The sequence below is a fragment of the Manis javanica genome, chromosome 1 (genome assembly GCF_040802235.1).
Source record: "Manis javanica isolate MJ-LG chromosome 1, MJ_LKY, whole genome shotgun sequence".
Classification (NCBI taxonomy): Eukaryota; Metazoa; Chordata; class Mammalia; order Pholidota; family Manidae; genus Manis; species Manis javanica.
Genome location: NC_133156.1, coordinates 162,645,274 through 162,670,064, shown reverse-complemented (window position 1 = coordinate 162,670,064; position 24,791 = coordinate 162,645,274). Strand labels below are relative to the sequence as shown.

Below are 24,791 nucleotides of genomic sequence, written 5' to 3'. Positions count from 1 at the left end.
GTGTCCATCAGTAGATGAATGGATAAAGAAGATGTGGTATACTTCAGCAGTTTATTAAAAATAAAAATAATAATAATAATAAAGGGAGAAATGTGGGATCCACATATAAATCAAGTATAAAAATCAAATGAATATTCATATTTGACCTGATTGTTTATAGTTCATAATGCGTGATCAAAACTGAAAGTTTCTGTGATGAATGCCCTTGTACTGTTCACCATGTAAGAACTTATTCACTATGTAAGAATTCGTTCACTATGTAAGAACTTGTTCGTTATGCTTCAGAAGATTGGAGACTGATGAGAACTAGGCTTGAGATGAATTAATGATTGTGCATTGAGCATTGACACCCCTATACAGAATTTTATTGTTGTTAACAACCATTTGATCAATAAATATGAGAGATGCCCTCTCAAAAAAAAAAAAAAGATGTGGTATATATATATATATACACACACACACAATGGAATATTATTCAGCTATAAGAAGAAAACAAATATACCATTTGCAACAACATGGATGGAGCTAGAAGGTATTATGCTCAGTCAAATAAGCCAGGCAGAAAATGACAAGTACCAAATAATTTCACTTATCTGTGGAGCATAAGAACAACGCAAAAACTGAAGGAAGAGCAGACTCAGAGAACCCAAGAATGAATTAACAGTTAACAAGGGGAAAGGGACTAGGGAGGATGGGTGGCAAGGGAGGGAGGAATAAGGGGTAAAGGGGGCATTACGATTAGCACACATAATATAGAGGGGGGTGCATGGGGAAGGCAGTATAGCACAGAGAAGACTAGTGACTCTATAGCATCTTAGTACGCTGATGGACAGTGACCATAATGGGGTATGTGGGGGGGACTAGATAATGGAGGGAATGTAGGAACCACAGTGTTGCTTATGTAATCATATATTAATGATACCAAAACTTAAAAAAATTATAAAAAAAGGAGAAGCAAATAAGCTATAGAATACCTTGATTCCTTTTTATCCCCAAGAAACTGCAGATGTATGAAGAAGCTATGGTTCTTCATTATTGTTCAATACTGAAAACAAAGTTGGAAAGTTGGATTCCTAGTTTGCTCCTTTACTAAGTGATCAGAATAAAATTACAGTGATCATAAACTTTTTCAAGCATTTCATGTTTTCACTTACTTCCTATAGTGAACATCTATTTCAATTTGCTTCAAATCCTGTTCTTTGGAAATAAGGCCCATCACCCATCCAACATGACTGGTGGGAGTTAGCGACTGTGGTTTGTGAGACTCAGGCCTTGCTGAGACCATGTGCCACCCCTGCGCCATCTCTTTTTCCACAGGGACTGGTCTACTTCAAGGGCAGGGGATCCAGGGGAGACAACAGTCCTTTTGTAGGATCTGACCAGTGGACCCTAGCAAAGGAGGCTGGCTCTCTTCTTTTGGATCATAGATCTCAAGGTGTGCACCTCTGGCTGATACTGGCCTCTTTCCCATTACATAGTGAGGGCCGGCCTGAAAATGAAGCCAGGAAACAGAAACACAGTCAAGAGATGGAGGCAAAGAGCCCTGGCAACATCATCTGTGACTCTGCATCCAGCTAAGCCTAATACAGGACATGAAGGTTTTGAGGTGGTTACGTCAGTGAATCAGCGCACATGAAGCATTTCTTTTCCAAAGATTCGAATGCAGCTTATTTTAGAACTGAACAAGACAGACGACTGAATAAAAGAAAGTTTTATCTTGAACTTTCCTGATAGACATTTTCTCCCCAGGCTCCATGCCACCAATTTGAACAGTTCCATCAGTGGCCTTGATAATAGTTACAAAGGATGAATACAAACTGTGTCATTTGGTTGAGGAGTGAAGTTTGAAAATAACAATCTTTCCATTCTTTTTGCTTTAAAACACATCTCAAAACATTTATTACACTTAGCTCATAATTCAGGTACATTTTTCTTCTAAAAATAAGAGTAAGAGAATCATTCATTTTATAATATATTCAAAAGCAGAACTCATCCATGTTTTCCAGTGTTCCAAGGAGTGAAGAAAATGGTACAACTAAACAAGTGTAGCAAAATGTGTGTTTCCCATTTTGGTGTCTCTGTTTTAATGGCCATAGGAAATCCTTTGTTGTTTTCATCTTGGTTTCAACATAATATAGTGTCAATATCCTTTTCTTCCTCTGAATCTTGACCTAGTATCCAGCTGAAAATAAACATACAATTAACTCAAATTTTGTTCAACATAACTAAACGCAACTTTGGTTATGGGGTGTCACTGCATAAGAGAAGTAAACTATTTCCTAGCACAATCAAAAAGGCAATTGTCAGAGCTACCAAGATAGAATAATAACAAAGATGGCATTAAAACACAAGTTCCACTTAAGATCACAATAGGGATTTTTCTCTCAGGTAGAATTCAAATTACATTTATTTTCTGAACTACATTTATATGTCCTAGCCAACTTAACTCTCTTTTATTTGGGTTAATATTCAAATGTATTTGAAATCTTTAAACAACAACCAAGAAAAGAAGGGGACCTGAAAAATGTTACATAACACACACACAGCCATTCTGGGATTCACAGTTCGTAAACTGCCTGCTCATAGGGTGACAGTATGTTCTCTGACTTGAGCCTCACAGTGCAGTCTCTTAAGGGTTGGGTAGGGTGGAGGGTCCTAAAGTCGTATATATTGCAAAGTTGCATAGTTAGTCAGTATCACTCCCTAGGAATTCTATAGGAAAGAATTATTTTAAAATGAGTTAGACTCTGTTAATGATTCCACCACAGCCAGGTGTGGGACAGATAGCCCTTCCTTCATCTGATCACTATGTGAAGTAGCTAAGCCGTATTTTTAAAAAATCAGTAAGTAATCTTTAAACATAGGAACATAATCAGGATGATGAGATGTTTCCACTATGAGGGAACAGCCAATTCAAACTTCCCATCTCATCTTTGTTCTGGAATATGCACTAATGTTTTTGAAATATTAAGTAAAATTACCAGCATAAAATTTCAATTGTTATGTTTTAGGTTTTTGCCAAGCTTATATAAATAAAGTTGCATTGGTTAAGTGTGACATAATTCCACTAACTTGGAGGACTAATAGTGAATCACAGTCTTAGAGAAAGGCTGTACAAATCTATTAGTCTGCTAAAAATAGATTCTCTAGACTGCTCTTTACAGTGTCAAAGTGTAAGTGAAACTGCATTGTACTGATGTTTAGAAATGGTCAGAAGCACTTTGAATTTTTATTGAAGATTGCTACAAATTTCTGCAGAAGGCAGATCAATCGTGAACAATTTTTAAGTGTTTTGATTTCTTGAAGTTTTTGGAGATTAAAGACTGAGGATTAGGCAGGGAATTCCAGGGAGTTTATGACAAATTCAGTCTTGGATATGATTATATAGTATAGCTCATCATTGTCTCCTACACTAACTAGTCTTTATGACTTGTCAATTATCTAAACATGATTCAAAATTCTGGGAAGATCTCAAAGTTTGCAATTTACATGGATAACAAAACTATGTAAGAGAAACCAAGAAAATCCTTTTTTACATTAAAAACAGGCAAATATGGCACAGAACTGTGTCACTTGAGAGAGGTAAGAGGGCATGGCCAAATCTAACTGTCCATCTCCCTGGATCCAGTTAGTTGGAAAATGTGCTCAAGTTCTCTGGCTTCCTGGATCATAAGAATACTGTACCCTCCACTTCTGTCAACAGAAGGGAAGGGGTTTGCAATGTAATTACTCACCAACCAAAAACAGGTTCAAAGTTCAAGTAACTGCTTTCTATAAAGGATGTTCACTTTTCTGATTTCATACTTTTGTTTCACAGAGAGAAGGCTCTGTTTCCATTCCTAGTATCTTTGTGCATTTTTGAGATCAAAGAATGTTAGAGCAGAAGCCTTGAGTTCATAATGTCCTCTTAGACTATCTTTCCATCATCAATCACTCTAAAAGTTAAGAGATGCTCACATTTTCTCCTAGGCATATCTACACTAAGGCACACGGACAGACACCTTGGACCCCCACATTATGCGTTTGTGTAAAACTGTCAAAAAACCTGAAGTCATAGTGACCATCAACTTTCTCCTTGCCAAGACTGCATTCTCACACTTTCAAAAATTCACAAAGATTGGCGGCTGCAGTTAGCATAGTGGCAAAATAACAACAATCAGCTCCTGGTTTCCGAGACTGCTACCTAACCTTAACTCACTGGAGTAAGACACATTATCTGCACCCTTCTTTCTGAATGACAGCACTGCTTCCTATTTATAATTACTAAGTCACATTTACTTAACTCCATATAGCTAATGTATAGCATAAGCTTTTAAAAACTTTAACCACTTACCATTGATCTTTTACATTCAAAAAATGAGTATTTCAAAGCTTTGCAGTTTCCTTCCTTCAGACACTGCCGAGGGGATTTTCCTTCCTATGACAGACAAAACTGTATAAATACCCAGGAAATTTTCTCACAAAGTACAGAATAATTGTCCTTCCAAAAACAGTTCTTTCAACATTTCAACAAGTTAACCAAAAGAAGAAAATAGTAAATTATATAAGAAATAGTTCACAATTCATCTTGACTATAGTACTTAAATTAAGGAAGAAAAATGTGTAAAAAAACTTTTGTGCACTTTAAGCTCACTCTTGAATTCTTAAAAACACTGGTTTCTGTGAGATTAAAGATGTGTATATAAAAATTTAAAAACTCTTAGTTTCAGCTCCTTAATGGTAAGGGAAAGAGAAAAGATGAAAGTAGTAATCAGGTTTCTTCAGTGTTTTTAAAACTTTTATGCTCAAGAACTAAGGACAGAAAAGAAAGTAGCGTGTGTCAGAAAGAGGGAGGGAGGCAGTGTGCACGTGTGCACGAGCCTATGAGACACAAGGCAGCAAGTTGCAGTGGTGAATGTAAGTCTCCAGCTGTAGCTTCTTAATGCAGGCAACTCTACCTCCAGCACATCTCTGTGTTTTCCCACCCCCTAGCTTCCATGGCCAAGTTCTCTATTTTGAGAAGGTCAACTGGGTAAGAACTGGAAGAGGAAAAGGAGACAGTAACAGAATTTACACATATTTGTGAGAAAGCTGCCTGGGTCAGATGTGAGATTAACTCATCTGAGAACAGTTCAGTTCAAAGGGAGGTTCAGAAGAAACCTGCGCTTTCTGTCATTAGGGCTCCTAATTCTGGCTCGTTAACATGGTGGGTTAAACATCCTGGAAGCAGGATGCTGCTACGAGAATGTTCATCAGAGAAACAATTATTTCTAACTCTTAAATAATTAGACTTTTAAAAATGATTAAAACTCAGATTTGAGGATCAGGATTTAAGATGGCTGTGTGAGAGGTGAGACAGAGAACTCCTCCCAAAATCACATATAATACACAAATATAGTTAATACAACTAATCCTAAAAGAGCAACAGGAAAGAAGGCTGCACCAGACTGCATACACCAGAAGAAAAGAACAGACCTCACGAAACAGGGTAATGTACCAAACCCTTGATCTGGCAGGACTCAAGCCCTTCCCCCACCCCAGATTAACAGCAGGAGGAAGAGAAATGGAGCAGGGAGGGGGTGGAAGCCTAGGACTGCTGAACACCCAGCCCTGGAGATATGCTTTGTGAGCACAAACCTACATTGCATGGTGCTCTGGAGATTAATGGGGTTGGAAAGCTAAAATAGGCAGAATAATTGGAGAGACTGAGATTCCAACCATTTGTGGAGGACAGGGATCCATCCACATACAGCTGCTCTGGGACAAAGAAAAGGCGGACAGTCTGAGAGGCTTCCTAGCAGCGAGAGGGCTACTGAAAGGGTGGGGTTTGCACAGAGCTTGCTGCGTGGGAGAAGGGATAGGTGGGCAAGGTTCTTTGGGCGCACTCTGCCCAGCAAGTTGTGAACACTCAGGAGCTTCAGGCACTCCATTCCTCTGGCTGGCTACTCAGCTCTGAAGCCCCCCACTGTGATACACAGCCTGCTGTGCCTCCCTCCTAGCCTGCTGGCACCGGCTCACAAACCAGCAGTCCCTGCCCTGGCATCAGGCCAGCCACAGGGAGGCCCTGCCTATGGCAACTACAGATGCAAAGCAGAGAGGCTTATTATACCTTTGTGCTGGGGCCACTGATTCTGAGAGTGGAGACAGGTGCTGCAGTCAAGAGGAAGGAAACAACTTTTTCCTCCCTGCCAGGTACCAGCACCGCTCGCCTGTGACCTATGACATCACTCCAAGGGCTAAGAAGCTCTAGGGATTAGTGTTTCTGGGTACTATAGGACACCACATACAAATACGAAATGTCAAAGGAACCTCATTCAGACCAAAACCTCACAAACACCAGAAAAAGGCTCAAATGAAAATGAATTCACCAATCTTCCTGAAAGACAGTTCAAAATAAAAATCATAAACATGCTTATGGAGGTACATAAAAATATTCAAGAACTCAGGGATGAATTTAGGACAGAGATTCAATCATTAAGAAATTCCATATCAGAAATGAAACATAATGGAAGGATTGAAAAGCAGATTAGAAGTGGTGGAGGAGACAGTAAATGGAACAGAAATTAGACAAGAGGAATACAAAGAAGCTGAGGCACAGAGAGAAAAAAGAATGTCTAAGTATGAAAGAATATTGAGAGAACTGTGACCAATCCAAATGAAAAAATATTCGCATTATATGGGAACCAGAAGAAGAAGAGAAAGAAAAAGGGATAGAAAGTGTTACTGAGGAGGTAATTGCTGAAAACTTCCCCAGTCTGGGGAAGGAGATGGTCTCTCAGGCCACGGAGGCGCACAGATTTTCCAACACAAGGGACCCAAGGAAGACAACACCAAGACATATAATAATTAAAAGGGCAAAGATCAAGAAAAAGGACAGTCTTTTAAAAGCACCCAGAGAGAGAAATAAGATCACATACAAAGGAAAACCCATCAGGCTACCATCAGACTTCTCAACAGAAACCTTACAGGCCAGAAGGGAGTGGCATGATGTATTTAATGCAATGAAGCAGAAGGGCCTCAAACCAAGAATACTCTACTAGGTAAGATTATCATTTAAATTTGAAGGAGGGATTAAACAATTTTCAGATAAGCAAAAGCTGAGAGAATTCACCTCCCACAAACCACCTTTACAGTGCACTCCAGAGGGACTGCTATAGATGGAAGTATTCCTAAGGCTAAATAGCTGCCACCAGAGAAAATAAAACCACAGCAAAAAAAGGAGAACAATTAATTACTAATGAGATGAAAAATCCAATCAACTACCCCCCCCAAAGTCAATCAAGGGATACACAAAGAGTACAGAATATAATACCTAATATATAAAGAATGGAGGAGGAAGAAAAAGGAGAAATAAAAAAGAACCTTTAGGTTATATTTCTAATAGCATACTGAGTGAGTTAAATTAGACTGTTAGATAGGGAATTACCATTGAACGTTTGGTAACCACGAATCTAAAGCCTGCAATGACAATAAGAATATACCTCTCAATAATCACCCTAAATATAAATGGTCTGAATGCACCAATCAAAAGACACAAAGTCACTGAATGGATTAAAAAACAAGACCCATCTATATGCTGCCTACAAGAGACTCAACTTCAAACCTAAAGACATACACAGACTGAAAGAAAAGGGATGGAAAAAGATATTGCATGTAACTAATAGGGAGAAAAAAGCAGGAGTTGCAGTACTTGTATCAGATTAAATAGACTTCAAAGTAAAGAAAGTAATGAGATAAAGAAGGACATTACATAATGATAAAGGGGGCAGTCCAACAAGAGGATATAACTATTATAAACATCTATGCACCCAACACAGGAGCACCTATATATGTGAAACAAATACTAACAGAATTAAAGGGGGAAATAGAATGCAATGCATTCATTTTAGGAGACTTCAACACACCACTCACTCCAAAGGACAGATCAACAAGACAGAAAATAAGTAAGGAGACAGAGGCACTGAACACTGTATTAGAACAGATGGACCTAACAGACATCTACAGGACACTCCATCCAAAAAAACAGGATACACATTTTTCTCAAATGCACATGGAACATTTTCAAGAATATATCATACACTAGGACACAAAAAGAGCCTCAATAAATGCAAAAAGATTGAAACTGTACCAACCAGATTCTTCGATCACAAAGGTATGAAACTAGAAATAAATTACACAAAGAAAATGAAAAAGCCCACAAACAATGGAGGCTTAATAACATGCTCCTAAATAATCAATGGATCAATGACCAAATTAAAACACAGATCAAGCAATATATGAAGGCAAATGACAATAATTCAACACCACAAAATCTGTGGGATGAAGCAAAAACCATGCTAAGAGGGAAATATATTGCAAAACAGGTCTACGTCAGGAAAGAAGAACAATTGAACAGTCTAAATTCACAATTAACAAAACTAGAAAAAGAAGAAAAATGAGGCCCAAAGTCAGTAGAAGGAGGGACATAATAAAGATTAGAACAGAAATAAATAAAATCGAGAAGAAGAAAACAATAGACTCGATAAAAGCAGAAGGTGACTATTTGAGAAAATAAATAAAATAGATAAACCTCTAGCCAGACTTATTAAGAAAAAAGAGAATCTACACACATAAACAGAATCAGAAATGAGAAAGGAAAAATCATTATGGACACCACAGAAATACAGAATTATGACAGAATACTATGAAAAATTATATCCTAAAAACTGGATAACCTAGGACAAATGGACAATTTTCTAGAAAAATACAACCTTTCAGGGCGGAGCCAAGATGGCGGCGTGAGTAGAGCAGTGGAAATCTCCTCCCAAAAACACATAGATTTATGAAAATATGACAAAGAAAACTCTTCCTAAAATAGAGACCAGAGGACACAGGACAACATCCAGACCACATCCACACATGCAAGAACCCAGCGCCTTGCGAAGGGGGGTAAGATACAAGCCCCAGCCCGGAGGGACCCGAGCGCCCCTCGCCCCCGGCTCCGGGTGGAAAGAAACTGGAGCGGTTTTTTTTTTGGCTAGTGCTTTTTGGAAGCCTTAAAGGGACAGGGACCGCGGTGCTAGGGAGGCAGGGCGGCGGGACCAGTGGGTGGGTGTCTGACACCGGCGCCTGAGGACAGAGAAAATCGCGCATTTTTCCCCTTTTTTTTTCTTTTTGGCGAGTGCTTTTGGAAGCCTTGGAGGGACGGGGACCCCAATACCAGCGAAACAGGGCAGCAAGACTGGTGAGCGGGTGCCTGAGACCAGTGCCTGGGGACAAAGAAAATCGTGCGTTTTTCCCAATACTGGGGAGGCAGGGCGGCGGGACCGGTGGGTGGGGGCTTGGGGCCGGCACCTGAGGACAAAGAAAATAGCGCATTTTTCCCTTTTTTTTTTTTTGGCGATTGCTTTTCGAAGCCTTGGAGGGACGGGGACCCAAATACCAGGAAGGCAGGGCAGCAAGACCAGTGGGTGGGTGCCTGGGACTGGCGCCTGAGGACAGAAAATTGCGCGTTTCTCCTTTTTTTTCTTCTTGGCAAGCATTTTTTGGAGACCTTAGGGGGACAGGGACTCCAGTGCCAGGGAGGCAGGGTGGGAGGGCCGGTGAGTGGGTGCCTGGGACCAGAGCCTGGGGACGGAGAGGGTTGTGAGTTTTTCCCTTTTGGCGAGTGTTTTTTGGAGGCCTTGGAGGGACGGGGCTAGGGAGGCAGGGCGGCAGGACCAGTGGGCAGGTGCCTGGGACTGGCGCCTGAGGACAAACAATATCGCGCAATTTTTCTTTTTTTTCTTTTTCCTCTTTCATTCTTGCTGTTGTTGTTTTGGTTTGGAGAGTGCTTTTTGGAAGTCTTAAAGGGGCAGGCCAGGACACTTAGACCAGAGGCAGGGAATCTGGGGATCTCTGGGCACTCTAACTCCCTGGGCAACAGGGAACACAGAGGCACCTTACGGAGATAAATAGCCTCCCGGCCGCTCCCCCTCCAACGGAGCTCCACCATTTTGGAGGAGCAGCCCCAGCCAGGCCACGCCCACAGCTACAGCGGAGATAAACTCCATAGCAAACAGGCAGGTAGCAGACGCCCTGTCTGCGCACAGCTGACAAGCATAAGCCACTAGAGGTCGCTATTCTCCCAGGAGAGGAAGGCCACAAACCAACAAGAAGGGAAGCTCTTCCAGCAGTCACTCGTACCAGTTCTGCAAACTATCTCTATCACCATGAAAAGGCAAAACTACAGGCAGACAAAGATCACAGAGACAACACCTGAGGAGACAGACCTCACCAGTCCCCCTGAAAAAGAATTCAAAATAAAAATCATGAACATGCTGACAGAGATGCAGAGAAAAATGCAAGAGCAATGGGATGAGATGCAGAGAAAAATGCAAGAGCTATGGGATGAAGTCCGGAGGGAGATCACAAATGTCAGGAAGGAGATCACCGAACTGAAACAATCCCTGGAAGGATTTATAAGCAGAATGGATAAGATGCAAGAGGCCATTGAAGGAATAGAAGCCAGAGAACAGGAACGTATAGAAGCAGACATAGAGAGAGATAAAGGATCTCCAGGAATGAAACAACACTAAGAGACCTATGTGACCAATCCAAAAGGAATAATATTCGTATTATAGGGGTACCAGAAGAAGAAGAAAGAGGAAAAGGGATAGAAAGTCTCTTTGAAGAAATAATTGCTGAAAACTTCCCCAAATTGGGGGAGGAAATAATCGAACAGACTATGGAATTACACAGAACCCCCAACAGAAAGGATCCAAGGAGGACAACACCAAGACACATAATAATTAAAATGGCAAGGATCAAGGACAAGGAAAGAGTTTTAAAGGCAGCTAGAGAGAAAAAGGTCACCTATAAAGGAAAACCAAACAGGCTAACATCAGACTTCTCGACAGAAACCCTACAGGCCAGAAGAGAATGGCATGATATACGTAATGCAATGAAACAAAAGGGCCTTGAGCCAAGGATACTGTATCCAGCACGACTATCATTTAAATATGATGGTGGGATTAAACAATTCCCAGATAAGCAAAAGCTGAGGGAATTTGCTTCCCACAAACCACTTCTACAGGGCATCCTACATGGACTGCTCTAGATGGGAGCACTCCTAAAAAGAGCACAGAACAAAACACACAACATATGAAGAATGGAGGAGGAGGAATAAGAAGGGAGAGAAGAAAAGACTCTCCAGACAGTGTATATAACAGCTCAATAAGCGAGCTAAGTTAGGCAGTAAGATACTAAAGAAGCTAACCTTGAACCTTTGGTAACCACGAATCTAAAGCCTGCAATGGCAATAAGTACATATCTCTCAATAGTCACCCTAAATGTAAATGGACTTAATGCACCAATCAAAAGACATAGAGTAATAGAATGGATAAAAAAGCAAGACCCATCTATATGCTGCTTACAAGAAACTCACCTTAAACCCAAAGATAAGCATAGACTAAAAGTCAAGGGATGGAAAAACATATTTCAGGCAAACAACAGTGAGAAGAAAGCAGGGGTTGCAGTACTAATATCAGACAAAATAGACTTCAAAACAAAGAAAGTAACAAGAGATAAAGAAGGATACTACATAATGATAAAGGGCTCAGTCCAACAAGAGGATATAACCATTCTAAATATATATGCACCCAATACAGGAGCACCAGCATATGTGAAGCAAATACTAACAGAACTAAAGAGGGAAATAGACTGCAATGCATTCATTTTAGGAGGCTTCAACACACCACTCACCCCAAAGGATAGATCCACCGGGCAGAAAATAAGTAAGGACACCCAGGAACTGAACAACACACTAGAACAGATGGACCTAATAGACATCTATAGAACTCTACATCCAAAAGCAACAGGATATACATTCTTCTCAAGTGCACATGGAACATTCTCCAGAATAGACCACATACTAGCTCACAAAAAGAGCCTCAGTAAATTCCAAAATATTGAAATTCTACCACCCAATTTTTCAGACCACAAAGGTATAAAAGTAGAAATAAATTCTACAAAGAAAACAAAAAGGCTCACAAACACATGGAGGCTTAACAACATGCTACTAAATACTCAATGGATCAATGAACAAATCAAAATAGAGATCAAGGAATATATAGAAACAAATGACAACAACAATACAAAGCCCCAACTTCTGTGGGACGCAGCGAAAGTAGTCTTAAGGGGAAAGTATATAGCAATCCAGGCACACCTGAAGAAGGAAGAACAATCCCAAATGAATAGTCTAACATCACAATTATCGAAACTGGAAAAAGAAGAACAAATGAGGCCTAAAGTCAGCAGAAGGAGGGACATAATAAAGATCAGAGAAGAAATAAACAAAATTGAGAAGAATAAAACAATAGCAAAAATCAATGAAACCAAGAGCTGGTTCTTTGAGAAAATAAACAAAATAGATAAGCCTCTAGCCAAACTTATTAAGAGAAAAAGAGAATCAACACAAATCAACATAATCAGAAATGAGAATGGAAAAATCACGACAGACTCCACAGAAATACAAAGAGTTATTAAAGACTACTATGAAAACCTATATGCCAACAAGCTGGAAAACTGAGAAGAAATGGACAACTTCCTAGAAAAATACAACCTCCCAAGACTGACCAAGGAAGAAACACAAAAGTTAAACAAACCAATTAGGAGCAAAGAAATCGAAACGGTAATCAAAAAAGTACCCAAGAACAAAACCCCGGGGCCGCACGGATTTACCTCGGAATTTTATCAGACACACAGAGAAGACATAATACCCATTCTCCTTAAAGTGTTCCAAAAAATAGAAGAAGAGGGAATACTCCCAAACTCATTCAATGAAGCCAATATCACCCTAATACAAAAACCAGGCAAAGACCCCACCAAAAAAGAAAATTACAGACCAATATCCCTGATGAATGTAGATGCAAAAATACTCAATAAAATATTAGCAAACAGAATTCAACAGTATATCAAAAGGATCATACACCATGCCCACGTGGGATGCATCCCAGGGATGCAAGGATGGTGCAACATTCGAAAATCCATCAACATCATCCACCACATCAACAAAAAGAAAGACAAAAACCACATGATCATCTTCATAGATGCTGAAAAAGCATTTGACAAAATTCAACATTCATTCATGATAAAAACTCTCAGCAAAATAGGAATAGAGGGCAAGTACCTCAACATAATTAAGGCCATATATGATAAACCCACAGCCAGCATTATACTGAACAGCGAGTAGCTGAAAGCATTTCCTCTGAGATCGGGAACAAGACAGGGATGCCCACTCTCCCCACTGTTATTTAACATAGTACTGGAGGTCCTAGCCACGGCAATCAGACAATACAAAGAAATACAAGGAATCCAGATTGGTAAAGAAGAAGTTAAACTGTCACTATTTGCAGATGATATGATACTGTACATAAAAAACCCTAAAGACTCCACTCCAAAACTACTAGAACTGATATCGGAATACAGCAAAGTTGCAGGATACAAAATTAACACACAGAAATCTGTAGCTTTCCTATACACTAACAATGAACCAATAGAAAGAGAAATCAGGAAAACAATTCCATTCACCATTGCATCAAAAAGAATAAAATACCTAGGAATAAACCTAACCAAGAAGTGAAAGACTTATACTCTGAAAACTACAAGTCACTCTTAAGAGAAGTTAAAGGGGACACTAATAAATGGAAACTCATCCCATGCTCATGGCTAGGAAGAATCAATATCGTCAAAATGGCCATCCTGCCCAAAGCAATATACAGATTTGATTCAATCCCTCTCAAATTACCAGCAACATTCTTCAATGAATTGGAACAAATAATTCAAAAATTCATATGGAAACACCAAAGACCCCGAATAGCCAACGCAATCCTGAAAAAGGAGAATAAAGTAGGGGGGATCTCACTCCCCAACTTCAAGCTCTACTACAAAGCCATAGTAATCAAGACAATTTGGTACTGGCACAAGAACAGAGCCACAGACCAGTGGAACAGATTAGAGACTCCAGAAATTAATTCAAACATATATGGTCAATTAATATTTTATAAAGGAGCCATGGACATACAATGGCAAAATGACAGTCTCTTCAACAGATGGTGCTGGCAAAAGTGGACAGCTACATGTAGGAGAATGAAACTGGACCATTGTCTCACCCCATATACAAAGGTAAACTCAAAATGGATCAAAGACCTGAATGTAAGTCATGAAACCATTAAACTTTTGGAAAAAAACATAGGCAAAGACTTCTTAGACATAAACATGAGTGACCTCTTCTTGAACATATCTCCCCGGGCAAGGAAAACAACAGCAAAAATGAGCAAGTGGGACTACATTAAGCTGAAAAGCTTCTGTACAGCGAAAGACACCATCAATAGAACAAAAAGGAGCCCTACAGTATGGGAGAATATATTTGAAAATGACATATCTGATAAAGGCTTGACGTCCACACACCTCAACAAACAAAAAACAAATAACCCAATTAAAAATTGGGCAGAGGAACTGAACAGACAGCTCTCTAAAAAAGAAATACAGCTGGCCAAGAGACACATGAAAAGATGCTCCACATCGCTCATTATCAGAGAAATGCAAATTAAAACTACAATGAGGTATCACCTCACACCAGTAAGGATAGCTGCCATCCAAAAGACAAACAACAACAAATGTTGGCGAGGATGTGGAGAAAGGGTAAACCTCCTACACTGCTGGTGGGAATGTAAAGTAGTTCAACCATTGTGGAAAGCAGTTTGGAGGTTCATCAAAATGCTCAAAAGAGACCTACCATTTGACCGAGGAATTCCACTCCTAGGAATTTACCCTAAGAATGCAGCAATCAAGTTTGAGAAAGACAGATACACCCCTATGTTTATCGCAGCAGTATTTACAATAGCCAAGAATTGGAAGCAACCTAAATGTCCATCGGTAGATGAATGGATAAAGAAGATGTGGTACATATACACAATGGAATACTATTCAGCCATAAGAAGTGGAAAAATCCAACCATTTGCAGCAACATGGATGGAGCTGGAGAGTATTATGCTCAGTGAAATAAGCCAAGTGGAGAAAGAGAAATACCAAATGATTTCACTCATCTGAGGAGTATAAGAACAAAGGAAAAACTGAAGGAACAAAACAGCAGCGGAATTACAGAACCCAAAAATGGACTAACAGGTACCAAAGGGAAAGGAACTGGGGAGGATGGGTGGGCAGGGAGGGATAAGGGGGGGAAGAAGGGGGGTATTAAGATTAGCATGCATGGGGGGGAGGGAGCAAGGGGAGGGTGGGCTGCACAACACAGAGAGGACAAGTATTGACTCTACAACATTTTGCTAAGCTGATGGACAGTAACCGTAATGTGGTTGTTAGGGGGGACCTGATATAGGGGAGAGCATAGTAAACATAGTATTCTTCATGTAAGTGTAGATTAAAGATTAAGAAAAAAAAAAAAGAAAGAAAGAAAAGGGGGATTACTCCTTGATAGGATAAAACTATTGGTAACTCAAAGATCAACGCATGCTTTAAATATCCTTAATGTTGATCACTTAAAGGGTGTCAGATGATCAGCTATGGAGGTACTCTTTTCTGATAATATTCCTTTCTCTTAATAAAAAAAAAAAAAGCAGTTCCTGTGTGCTGACCTCCAATGAGTTCTGCACAGTGGTATAGAGGGCATGTCAAAGTGTGGGCAAAGGGTCTGTTTGTTTCTACGCAGAAGATCAAGGCCTAGCTTGGATACCCAGAAAATGAACTAAGATACGATATGAGGAGGAGCTTCCGGCATCAGCACTCTCTGGAGGACTTGTGCCAGGGGGATGATCAACAAAAAGCCTCCACAGGGATCTGGGCGATGCTGTGGTTGTGACTGCATCCACCCCACTGTTTCCTGGACTTGCCATTGGAATGAGGAGGGAGATGTCTAGGCTGGCATGTGCATACAGTGAGACAACGAATTTGACCGGATCTGTACTATTGGAACTCAACCAGGAGTTGGGTTCCAAAATCTTATGACTATAGACTATCTATGGTTAAAAGAACATATGGGATGTGAACAGATCCCAGAAATGGGTTGCTTTAATTTGTCTTATTTCTGTCAGACTGTTCAAGTACAGTTGGACAATATCCATCATATCATAGACAAATTTTCACAAATGTCTAGGGTGTCTAAATGGTTTTCTTGGCTTCACTGGAGATGGGTGGTAATTATAGATTTGCTTTATGTCACTGTATTCCCATTATGTTAATATGTGAGCGCAAGTTAGTTGGTAGTTTAAAACCTATACATGCTTAAGGTACTCTAGAATAAGATATGTCAAAGAAATAATCAATCCTCCCATGTTTTCTTCCATATGCTATCTCTATAGCTTTTCTTCTTCCTTCCTAATTACAACCCTTAAATAGAATTCGTGCCTCATATTGAATTTACCGAGCATCATAATTCCTCCAGGTGGTAAAGATACCTCGAGACAAGTGCTGGGCATAGAAGCCACAGGGCATAAATCTGCAAAGAAGTAAAAAGCTAACCTTTTCAAACAATATGGCTTTTCTCTCACTTACCAACTTTACATTTCCCTGTATGGCCCTGGAAGATGACTGGTTAGCCAGAGACGGGTAAGATTCCTCAAGGGAGGAACAACCCAGGACAGGCACAGTCGCAGGGGGGCCATCAGGTGAGAAATTGGGGATCAACAGAGGTGAGGCTCAGAACCTCACCCCCCCCTGTTTTGATAGAAATCTTCTGCATCCGTGGATGTTTTGCTGCCCTTGTCTAGCTTGGATTAATACTTAGTCCATAGGCACACACCTGATCATCTACATTTGCCCTCTTACAGCACTAAACTATGTTTCCTACCTTTATGTTGCATCTACCTACCACTTCAGCATTTTATTAAAAATAAAAATAATAATAATAAAGGGAGAAATGTGGGATCAACATATAAATCAAGTATAAAAATCAAACGAATATTCATATTTGACCTGATTGTTTATAGTTTATAATGCGTGATCAAAACTGAAAGTTTCTGTGATGACTGCCCTTGTACTGTTCACCATGTAAGAATTTATTCACTATGTAAGAATTCGTTCACCATGTAAGAACTTGTTCGTTATGCTTCAGAAGATTGGAGACTGACGAGTTAGGCTTGAGATGGATTAATGATTGTACATTGAGCATTGACCCCCCTATACTGAATTTTATTGTTGTTAACAACCATTTGATCAATAAATATGAGAGATGCCCTCTTAAAAAATAAAGAAAAATAAAAAAAATAAAAAAATACAACCTTTCAAGGCTGACCCAGGATGAAACAAAATCTGAATAGACAAATTACCAGCAAGGAAATTGAATTGGTAATGAAAAACTACCTACGAACAAAACTCCTGTACCAGATGGTTTCACTCCAGAATTTAATCAAACATTTAGTGAAGACCTAATACCCATCCTCCTTAAAAGTTTTCCAAAAAGTAGAAGAGGAAGCAATACTCCGAAACTCATTCTATGAAGGCAGCATCGCTGTAATACTAAACAAAGGCAAAGACCCCACTGAAAAAGAAAATTAGAGACCAATATCCCTCATGAACATAGATGCAAAAATACTCAACAAAATATTAGCAAACCGAATTCAAAAATACATCAAAAAGATCATCCATCACGATCAAGTAGGATTTATTCCAGGGATGCAAGGATGGTACAACACTCGAAAATCCACCACATCATCAAAAAGAAGGACCACATCAACAAAAAGGACAAAAACCACATGATCATTTTCAGAGATGCTGAAAAAGAATTTAAAAAAATCCAACATCCATTCATGATAAAAACTCTCAACGTGGATAAGAGGGCAACTACCTTAACATAATAAAGGCCATATATGACAAACTTACAGCCAACATTATATCTTAACAGCAAGAAGCTGAAAGCTTTTCCTTTAAGATAGGGAACAAGACAAGGATACCCACTCTCCCCACTTTTATTCAACATAGTTCTGGAGGTCCTAGCCACAACAATCAGATAACACAAAGAAATAAAAGGCATCCAGATTGGCAAGGAAAAATTAAACTGTCCCTGTTTGTAAATGACATGATACTGTACATTAAAAACCCTAAAGAATCCATTCCAAAACTACTACAATATCTGAATTCAGCAAAGTTGCAGTATACAATATTAATACACAGAAATCTGTTGCATTTCTACACACTAACGATGAACTAGCAGAAAGAGGAATCAGGAAAACAATTCCATTCACAATTGCATAAAAAAGAATAAAATACCTAGGAATAAACCTAACGAAGGAAGTGAAAGACCTATACTGTGAAAACTATAAGACGCTCATGAAAGGAAACATATCCTGTGCTCATGGATAGGAAGAATTAATATTGGCAAAATGGCCATCCTGCCTAAAGCAATATACAGATTCAGTGAAATCCCTATCAAAACACCAACAGCATTCTTCAATGAACTAGAGTAAATAGTTCTAAAATTCATATGGAACCACAAAAGATCCTGAATAGCCAAAGCAATCCTGAGAAGGAAGAATAAAGCGGGGAGGATCATGCACCCCGACTTAAAGCTCTACTCCAAAGCCACAGTAATCAAGACAATTTGGTACTGGCACAAGAACAGAAACATAGACCAATGGAACAGACCAGAGAGCCCAGATATAAACCCAAGCATATATGGTCAATTGATACACGATAAAGGAGCCATGGATATACAATGGGGAAATGACAAACTCTTCAACAGCTGGTGTTGGCAAAAGCAGACAGCTACATGCAAGAGAATGTAACTGCATTATTGTCTAACCCCATACACAAAAGTAAACTCAAAATGGATCAAAGACCTGAATGTAAGTCATGATACCATAAAATTCTTAGATGAAAACATAGGCAAAAATATTTTGAATATAAACATGAGCAACTTTTTCCTGAATGCATTTCCTGGGGCAAGGGAAAAAAAATAAAAAATGAACAAATGGGACTACATCATGCTAAAAAGCTTCTGTACATCAAAGGACACCATCAATAGAACAAAAATGCATCCTACAGTATGGGAGAATATATTTGTAAAGGACATATCCAACAAGGGGTTAACATCCAAAATATATCAAGAACTCACAGGCCTCAACACCCAAAAAGCAAATAATCCTATCAATAAATGGGCGGAGGATATGAACAGACAATTCTCCAAAGAAATTCAGATGGCCAACAGGCACATGAAAAAATGCTCCACATCACTAATTATCAGGGAAATGCAAATTAAAACCACAATGAGATATCACCTCACACCAGTTAGGTTGGCCAACATAGAAAAGACTAGGAACAACAAATGCTGGTGAGGATGCAGAGAAAGGGGAACCCTCCAACACTGCTGGTGGGAATGTAAACTAGTTCAACCATTGTGGAAAGCAGTATGGAGATTCCTCAAAAAACTAAAAAGAGGAATATAGCATTTGACCCAGGAATTCCACTCCTAGGGATTTACCCTAATAATGCAGGAGCCCAGTTTCAAAAAGACATACGTGCCCCTATGTTTTTCACAGCATTATTTACAATAGCCAAGAAATGGAAGCAACCTAAGTGTTCATCAGTAGATGACTGGATAAAGAAGATGTAGTACATATATACAATGGAATATTATTCAGCCATAAGAAGAAAATAAATCCTACCATTTGCAACAACATGGATGGAGCTAGAGGGTATTATGCTCAGTGAAATAAGCCAGGTGGAGAAAGACAAGTACCAAATGATTTCACTCATCTGTGGAACATAAGAACAAAGCAAAAACTGAAGGAACAAAACAGCAGCAGATTCCGAGAACCCAAGAATGGACTAAGAGTTACCAAAGAGAAAGGGACTGAGGAGGGTGGGTAGGAAGGGAGGGAGAAGGGGAATAAGGGGCATTACAATTGGCAAATGTAACATTTAGGGGGGCACAGGGAAGGCAGTATAGCACAGGGAAGACAAGTAGTGACTCTACAGCATCTTACTACACTGATGGACAGTGACTGTAATGGGGTTTGTGGGATGACTTGATAATGGGGAGAATCTAGTAACTACAAGGTTGCTCATGTGATTGTATATTGATGCCAAAAAATAAAATCAGACTTGACAAACTAACAACTGCAAAAGTAGGTTTAGAGCTAGAATTGACTCATATTTTTCCTTGAAGGTAAACATGTTATAAAAATCCTATTACTTTTTCACTATCTTAAAATATTTGGACAAATATACTGCTCTCAATTTAACTTCACACTTTAATATATTGGACACTTGGAAGCATCTGCAGAAAGCATATTGCACAATTCAAAAGAGGTAAGATTAATACTTAATTGTAGTGAAATTTCTCTTTTTTAACACCCTACCCTACTTATTGTCTAGTAACTAAATTCTGACAAGGAGTATTTATTTTAAAAAATATTCAGAAGGTCCCAAATAAGTTTAGCAGAAGGTTAAAAAATAGATAGTGGATACTGGTGCCTACACAGGGCTGGTAATAGCAGGTAGAAAGGTGCACACGTGCACATGCTGACCGGCAGTGTGAACACATCAGAAAGCCACGAGAGAGTTCCCAAGGGCTAAGAGGGAAAGATGCTAAAGAGGTTTAGCTTCCCAAGAATGTAAATACAGATAACAACATCTAGAAAAAGTAGAGTAAATTCAAAATTTTTTGAATCACCTAAGGTTGAATGACCTTAAACTATGACTTGCAATTCATGAGGGAAAAAAATCAAAACTTTTATTACTATTAAGAAAAAATATATATATATACTGCGTAGAAACAGCCTTACGCAATACTCATTATAAAGGAAGATCGTGAACTCCAAGGTGAGTTCCAATGAAAATAAATCAGTTTTGTCTTAGAATAAAAATGACCCTGTTCAGTGTTAACTTTAAAAGCTCAAACAGCCACAATTAGGAGCCCTAAATATCAGAACATCTTTCCCATTGGCACTAAACACTGTAGGCAGCCAGGAATGATGTAGGCTAAGTAGGGCTACCTGCTCTTCATCAGGGACTAACCCTCCAGCAGAATTTGACACCTCCACCTCACCACTGCAGCCACTCTCCCATTCCTTTATTTTGCAAGTGCCAGTTACACTCCTAGTTTTTACTCTGAAAAAAAATTACAGGAGACCTTATATGGCATTCCTGAACCCAGGCCACCTTCCAGCCTGTCTGCTTGCGTTCTTGATCTCAAGTGTCATCTCCATCAGTGAATGTGAGAAGTGAATCAGGATGTAGCAGCAAGCTTCCCTGCACTATTATGTTCCTCCTTCCAATTCTAATCCAGTGTGGCTGATAGGATGTGTGTTGCTCACATGAACAATGCGAAGACAGTAGACTGTAAGTAGATGCTCCCTCAAACCATACTTAAGGTCTTTTTTTTTTTTTCATGAGCTTTCAACCCATATCCCCAGCTGCCTAGTGGGAATATCCATCTAGAAGCACTAAAGCTAAGAGAGAAGTATTAATTCACCTTCCTACACCTCCTCCCCAAATGGCACTGCTAGCTGTCCCTTGATCTCCACTCTTCCTTTTCAGTGGGGCATACAGTTGGGCTAGATTTCCCAGCCACCCTTGCAGCTGGATGTGGTCATGTGACTAGGTGCTAGCCAGTGGAAATGTGGGGAACTGAAATGTAAAATTCGGATGGTCCTTAGAGGAAAGTGATTTGCCCTCCTACCTCACTTTACTCCTTTATTTTACTTGGCCTGATGACGTAAATGCAAGGCAATCTTGGACCACAAATGTTAAGTGACATCCTGTCTCCCATCACAGTCCCTAAAACCATGAGGTCAAGCGGGTCTGGACCAATGGGAGCCACCCAGGCCCTACTTATAGGCACAAGAACAAAAGAGGGAATTTTTTAGCCGGCTTAAGCCATTTGTATTCTGAGTTTCTGTAATGTGTACCGAACCTATATCCTAACTAGTACACTTCAAGTGTGTTTGCCTTCAGAGGTCAAGACTGATGATTCCCAAACATGGCTGTGCCCATCAATCCACCTTGTACTTTTAACTTATTGATACATTTAACTTATAGGGGAGGGGTGGGGAGCTGTGGAATCTGTAGTTTTAAGCCCTTCACCCCCATATTCAGGCTATTCTGATGAAGAGTCAGCTGGTCTGGGAGGTTAATGGAGACACAAAGGAGATAACTTGAGATTACTTGTGCATAGTTTCTACCTTGCACATCTCTCAGGAGTCTTAATATCCTAACAAGTCTATACAAGAGATGCCTTGAAGAATCCTTGCTGCTTCTCTCCAGCCCCACAGGAACTTATATCATCACCATTACCCTGACTTTCTCTGAGCCCGTACAGTTCCTTGACCATCTCCCTTCGCAGCACTTGGAACTAAATACTTCTTTGTCAATTTCCTCCCTAGAGTGATGTCCAGCAGCTTTTCAGGTGGGTTAAAGACTGGCAAGAAAAGGCTACAGTATCCATCTGCCAAAAGATCATATTAACTTAGGAATTAAACATCTTATAAATGAGATGCCTATACAGAGCCAGCTGGGACCTCAGGAGAATTTTCCGTGATCTCCCAAGTTTCCGGTGAGTAGTACTGGGCTGCAGCTGCGTGACACCATCTGAGAAGGTAGGATATTGTCTTCATCTGCAAAACTCAATGTTTTGCCTCAGTATTCCCTTGTACACAACTCCAGTTGAAGTCACCGTTCAGGATGAATTTAACACAACTGTAAATGCACTTCCATTTAAGGGACTCGTTATAAACATCCATTTCTCCTAGTTGACCAAATTCGCATTAATAAGGTCAAATTCCCAATGGGGGAAAGTCTACCATGAGTCCTGGTCATGCTCTCTGCCTACAGCTTTCTAGCTTTCCAGAGGTGTAATTTCTACACAGAAGTGAATGTGTCCCATTTATCTGTATGTCCCCTCAATTAGAGCTTGGCACTCAAATGTTTGCTAAATAAGTGAACTAGTCATTGCAAAAAGCCAACTTAGTATTCTTCTTGCCACCATTATCTTCCTGCATTTCTGGAGTTTCTTTCCTCAGCCTCCCTAGTGTACTTCCTTCCCTTGATTGCCCATCTCCATGATCTTCCTGATGTTGAATGTCAGGAAAAAGTCAAACTCCTCACTCTGATATATACAAGAGCCTTCACACATGGTAGCCTGTCTTTCAGGCCTTCTGTTACAAGCCCTGTCCTCCAGGCCAAATGGTGCTGGCTCCTCCTGGCCCTCCTACATCTCCTTGACTCTGCCCATGCTGTTCTTTAAGATTCTCCGCACAACCATAACAGCCCACTCTTTTCCTTGATAACTACTACTCACCCTTTAAGACTCAGATCAAATGTCATGTCCTCTGTGTGAAGTTTAAAATTCTCAAGCAAACTAAGTTGCTCTCCACTGGGCTTCCAAGGCATTTTGCTCCTAAATCTAACACATTAAACAAATATTTGCTAAATGCTTACACAGCCCTTACCACAGGAATTTAGCCCCTTAGTGTCTAGACTTCCCATGAGACCACACTATGTAGGTAGTGACTGTAACTGATTCATCTTTCCATCACCAGTGCCTGGCATCATACCTATCACTTACTAGGTATTTACCTAGCAGCTAGCTGAATATCTACACCAATGAAGCAGCAGATTGGAAACAGCTCCCCTTGTAAGGGGAGCCTGAAGATGGGCCACCTCACCACTATCCTCATCTGTATAACAAAGTTGAACTAGATAACCTCTTAAATTCATAACAACCCTTAAGTTTTACTAGACAATGGGAGGTGGGTCTGGCTGACTGCCAAGTCAGTGAGCCAAATGTGAATCCTCAATCAGCAGAAACAGAAGACAGCTTTATGGGGGATGCCCATTTTGGGGTAGTTGTCTTTTCTCTGAAATAAGAGCCAACTTTCTGAAATTACACCCCACATGCTAAACTAATTGCACACAACTGATTGCCCTCTCATCAGGCCTCTGCAGATGGAAGCAGCACTTCAGTTGTGCTCCAGAACCCAGGTCCCCAGTTAACTCTGAACCTCACTGTATGGCTCACACCATTCAGATTGGCTCCTGAGACCTGTGGCTTCAGTGAGGGAAAAGTAGGGGAAGCAGGATAGAAAATGGTGAAAACACGAAGCTGCCTCATACACAGCTTATCCAAGAACGTACAGAACTGCAACTCAGAACAAATTCAAACCAACACACGTGAATACAGTGTACAAGCAGCCACAACTGAATGGAGAAAGGAGAAATCATTAGCCAAGACAGTGCACCAGGCTTATGTAATTCTCTGATAATTTACAGATTCTCATTTTCTAGCGTGCACCTCTCATTCTCCTTTGTCTCTCCAAAATCTAGCAGAGCGGCAGGATTCAATAACTCGTTTAATCTCTACAAAAACCCAACGGGTGACTTCGGTATCTCCACTTGAGCACAGGAGGGAACCGAGGCTCTGATACTGGATTTGCGCCCAGCCTCATTAAGTCGGAGGTGTGATCTACACCCAGGACGGCTATCGAAGCCAGCTCTCTGACCGCCACCGGGAGCCCTTCGCCGGGCCCTGCCTCCCGGTCTCAGGCGTCGGCATCACCCGAGCTCCTGGTCGCACTACCTGGAGCACACAGTCCGACTGCAGCAGACAGGCGCCCAGGTCCTCCTTCACGCCCGCGCACGCGCCGCCCTCCGGCTTGTCCTCGTAATACCGGGGCATGGGGACGCCGCCAGCTCGCCGTCAGCCCAACCCGCTTCCGCTCACAACGGCTGCCCGCCCGGCGGGAGCGAGGGACGTCCGACACAGAAGAGACCGGAAACCGGCAGCCCCAACTTCCGGCGGGCCACAGCGGACTACACTAACCGAGAGGCCGTGCGCGCGGCGG

At 40.5% G+C, this 24,791-nt stretch overlaps 2 protein-coding genes across 2 annotated transcripts in view; one reads left to right on the top strand and one right to left on the bottom strand.

The window, feature by feature from the left end:
* Positions 1-22,476, top strand: part of INPP4A (inositol polyphosphate-4-phosphatase type I A) — a 179,162-nt gene extending 156,686 nt beyond the window's left edge. The window contains exon 26 of the mRNA XM_073239970.1: positions 22,335-22,476. Within this exon, the coding sequence (XP_073096071.1) occupies positions 22,335-22,416 (82 nt within the window). The 3' untranslated portion in view covers positions 22,417-22,476. The remainder of the gene's footprint in view (positions 1-22,334) is intronic.
* Positions 1,697-24,734, bottom strand: COA5 (cytochrome c oxidase assembly factor 5). The gene is made up of 3 exons (XM_036994635.2): positions 24,527-24,734; positions 4,334-4,417; positions 1,697-2,182 (listed from the first exon to the last, which is right to left on the bottom strand). Exons 1-3 carry the CDS (start codon positions 24,623-24,625, stop codon positions 2,141-2,143), a joined length of 225 nt encoding a protein of 74 aa, XP_036850530.2. The 5' UTR covers positions 24,626-24,734; the 3' UTR covers positions 1,697-2,140.
* Positions 24,735-24,791: the final 57 nt, after the last annotated feature.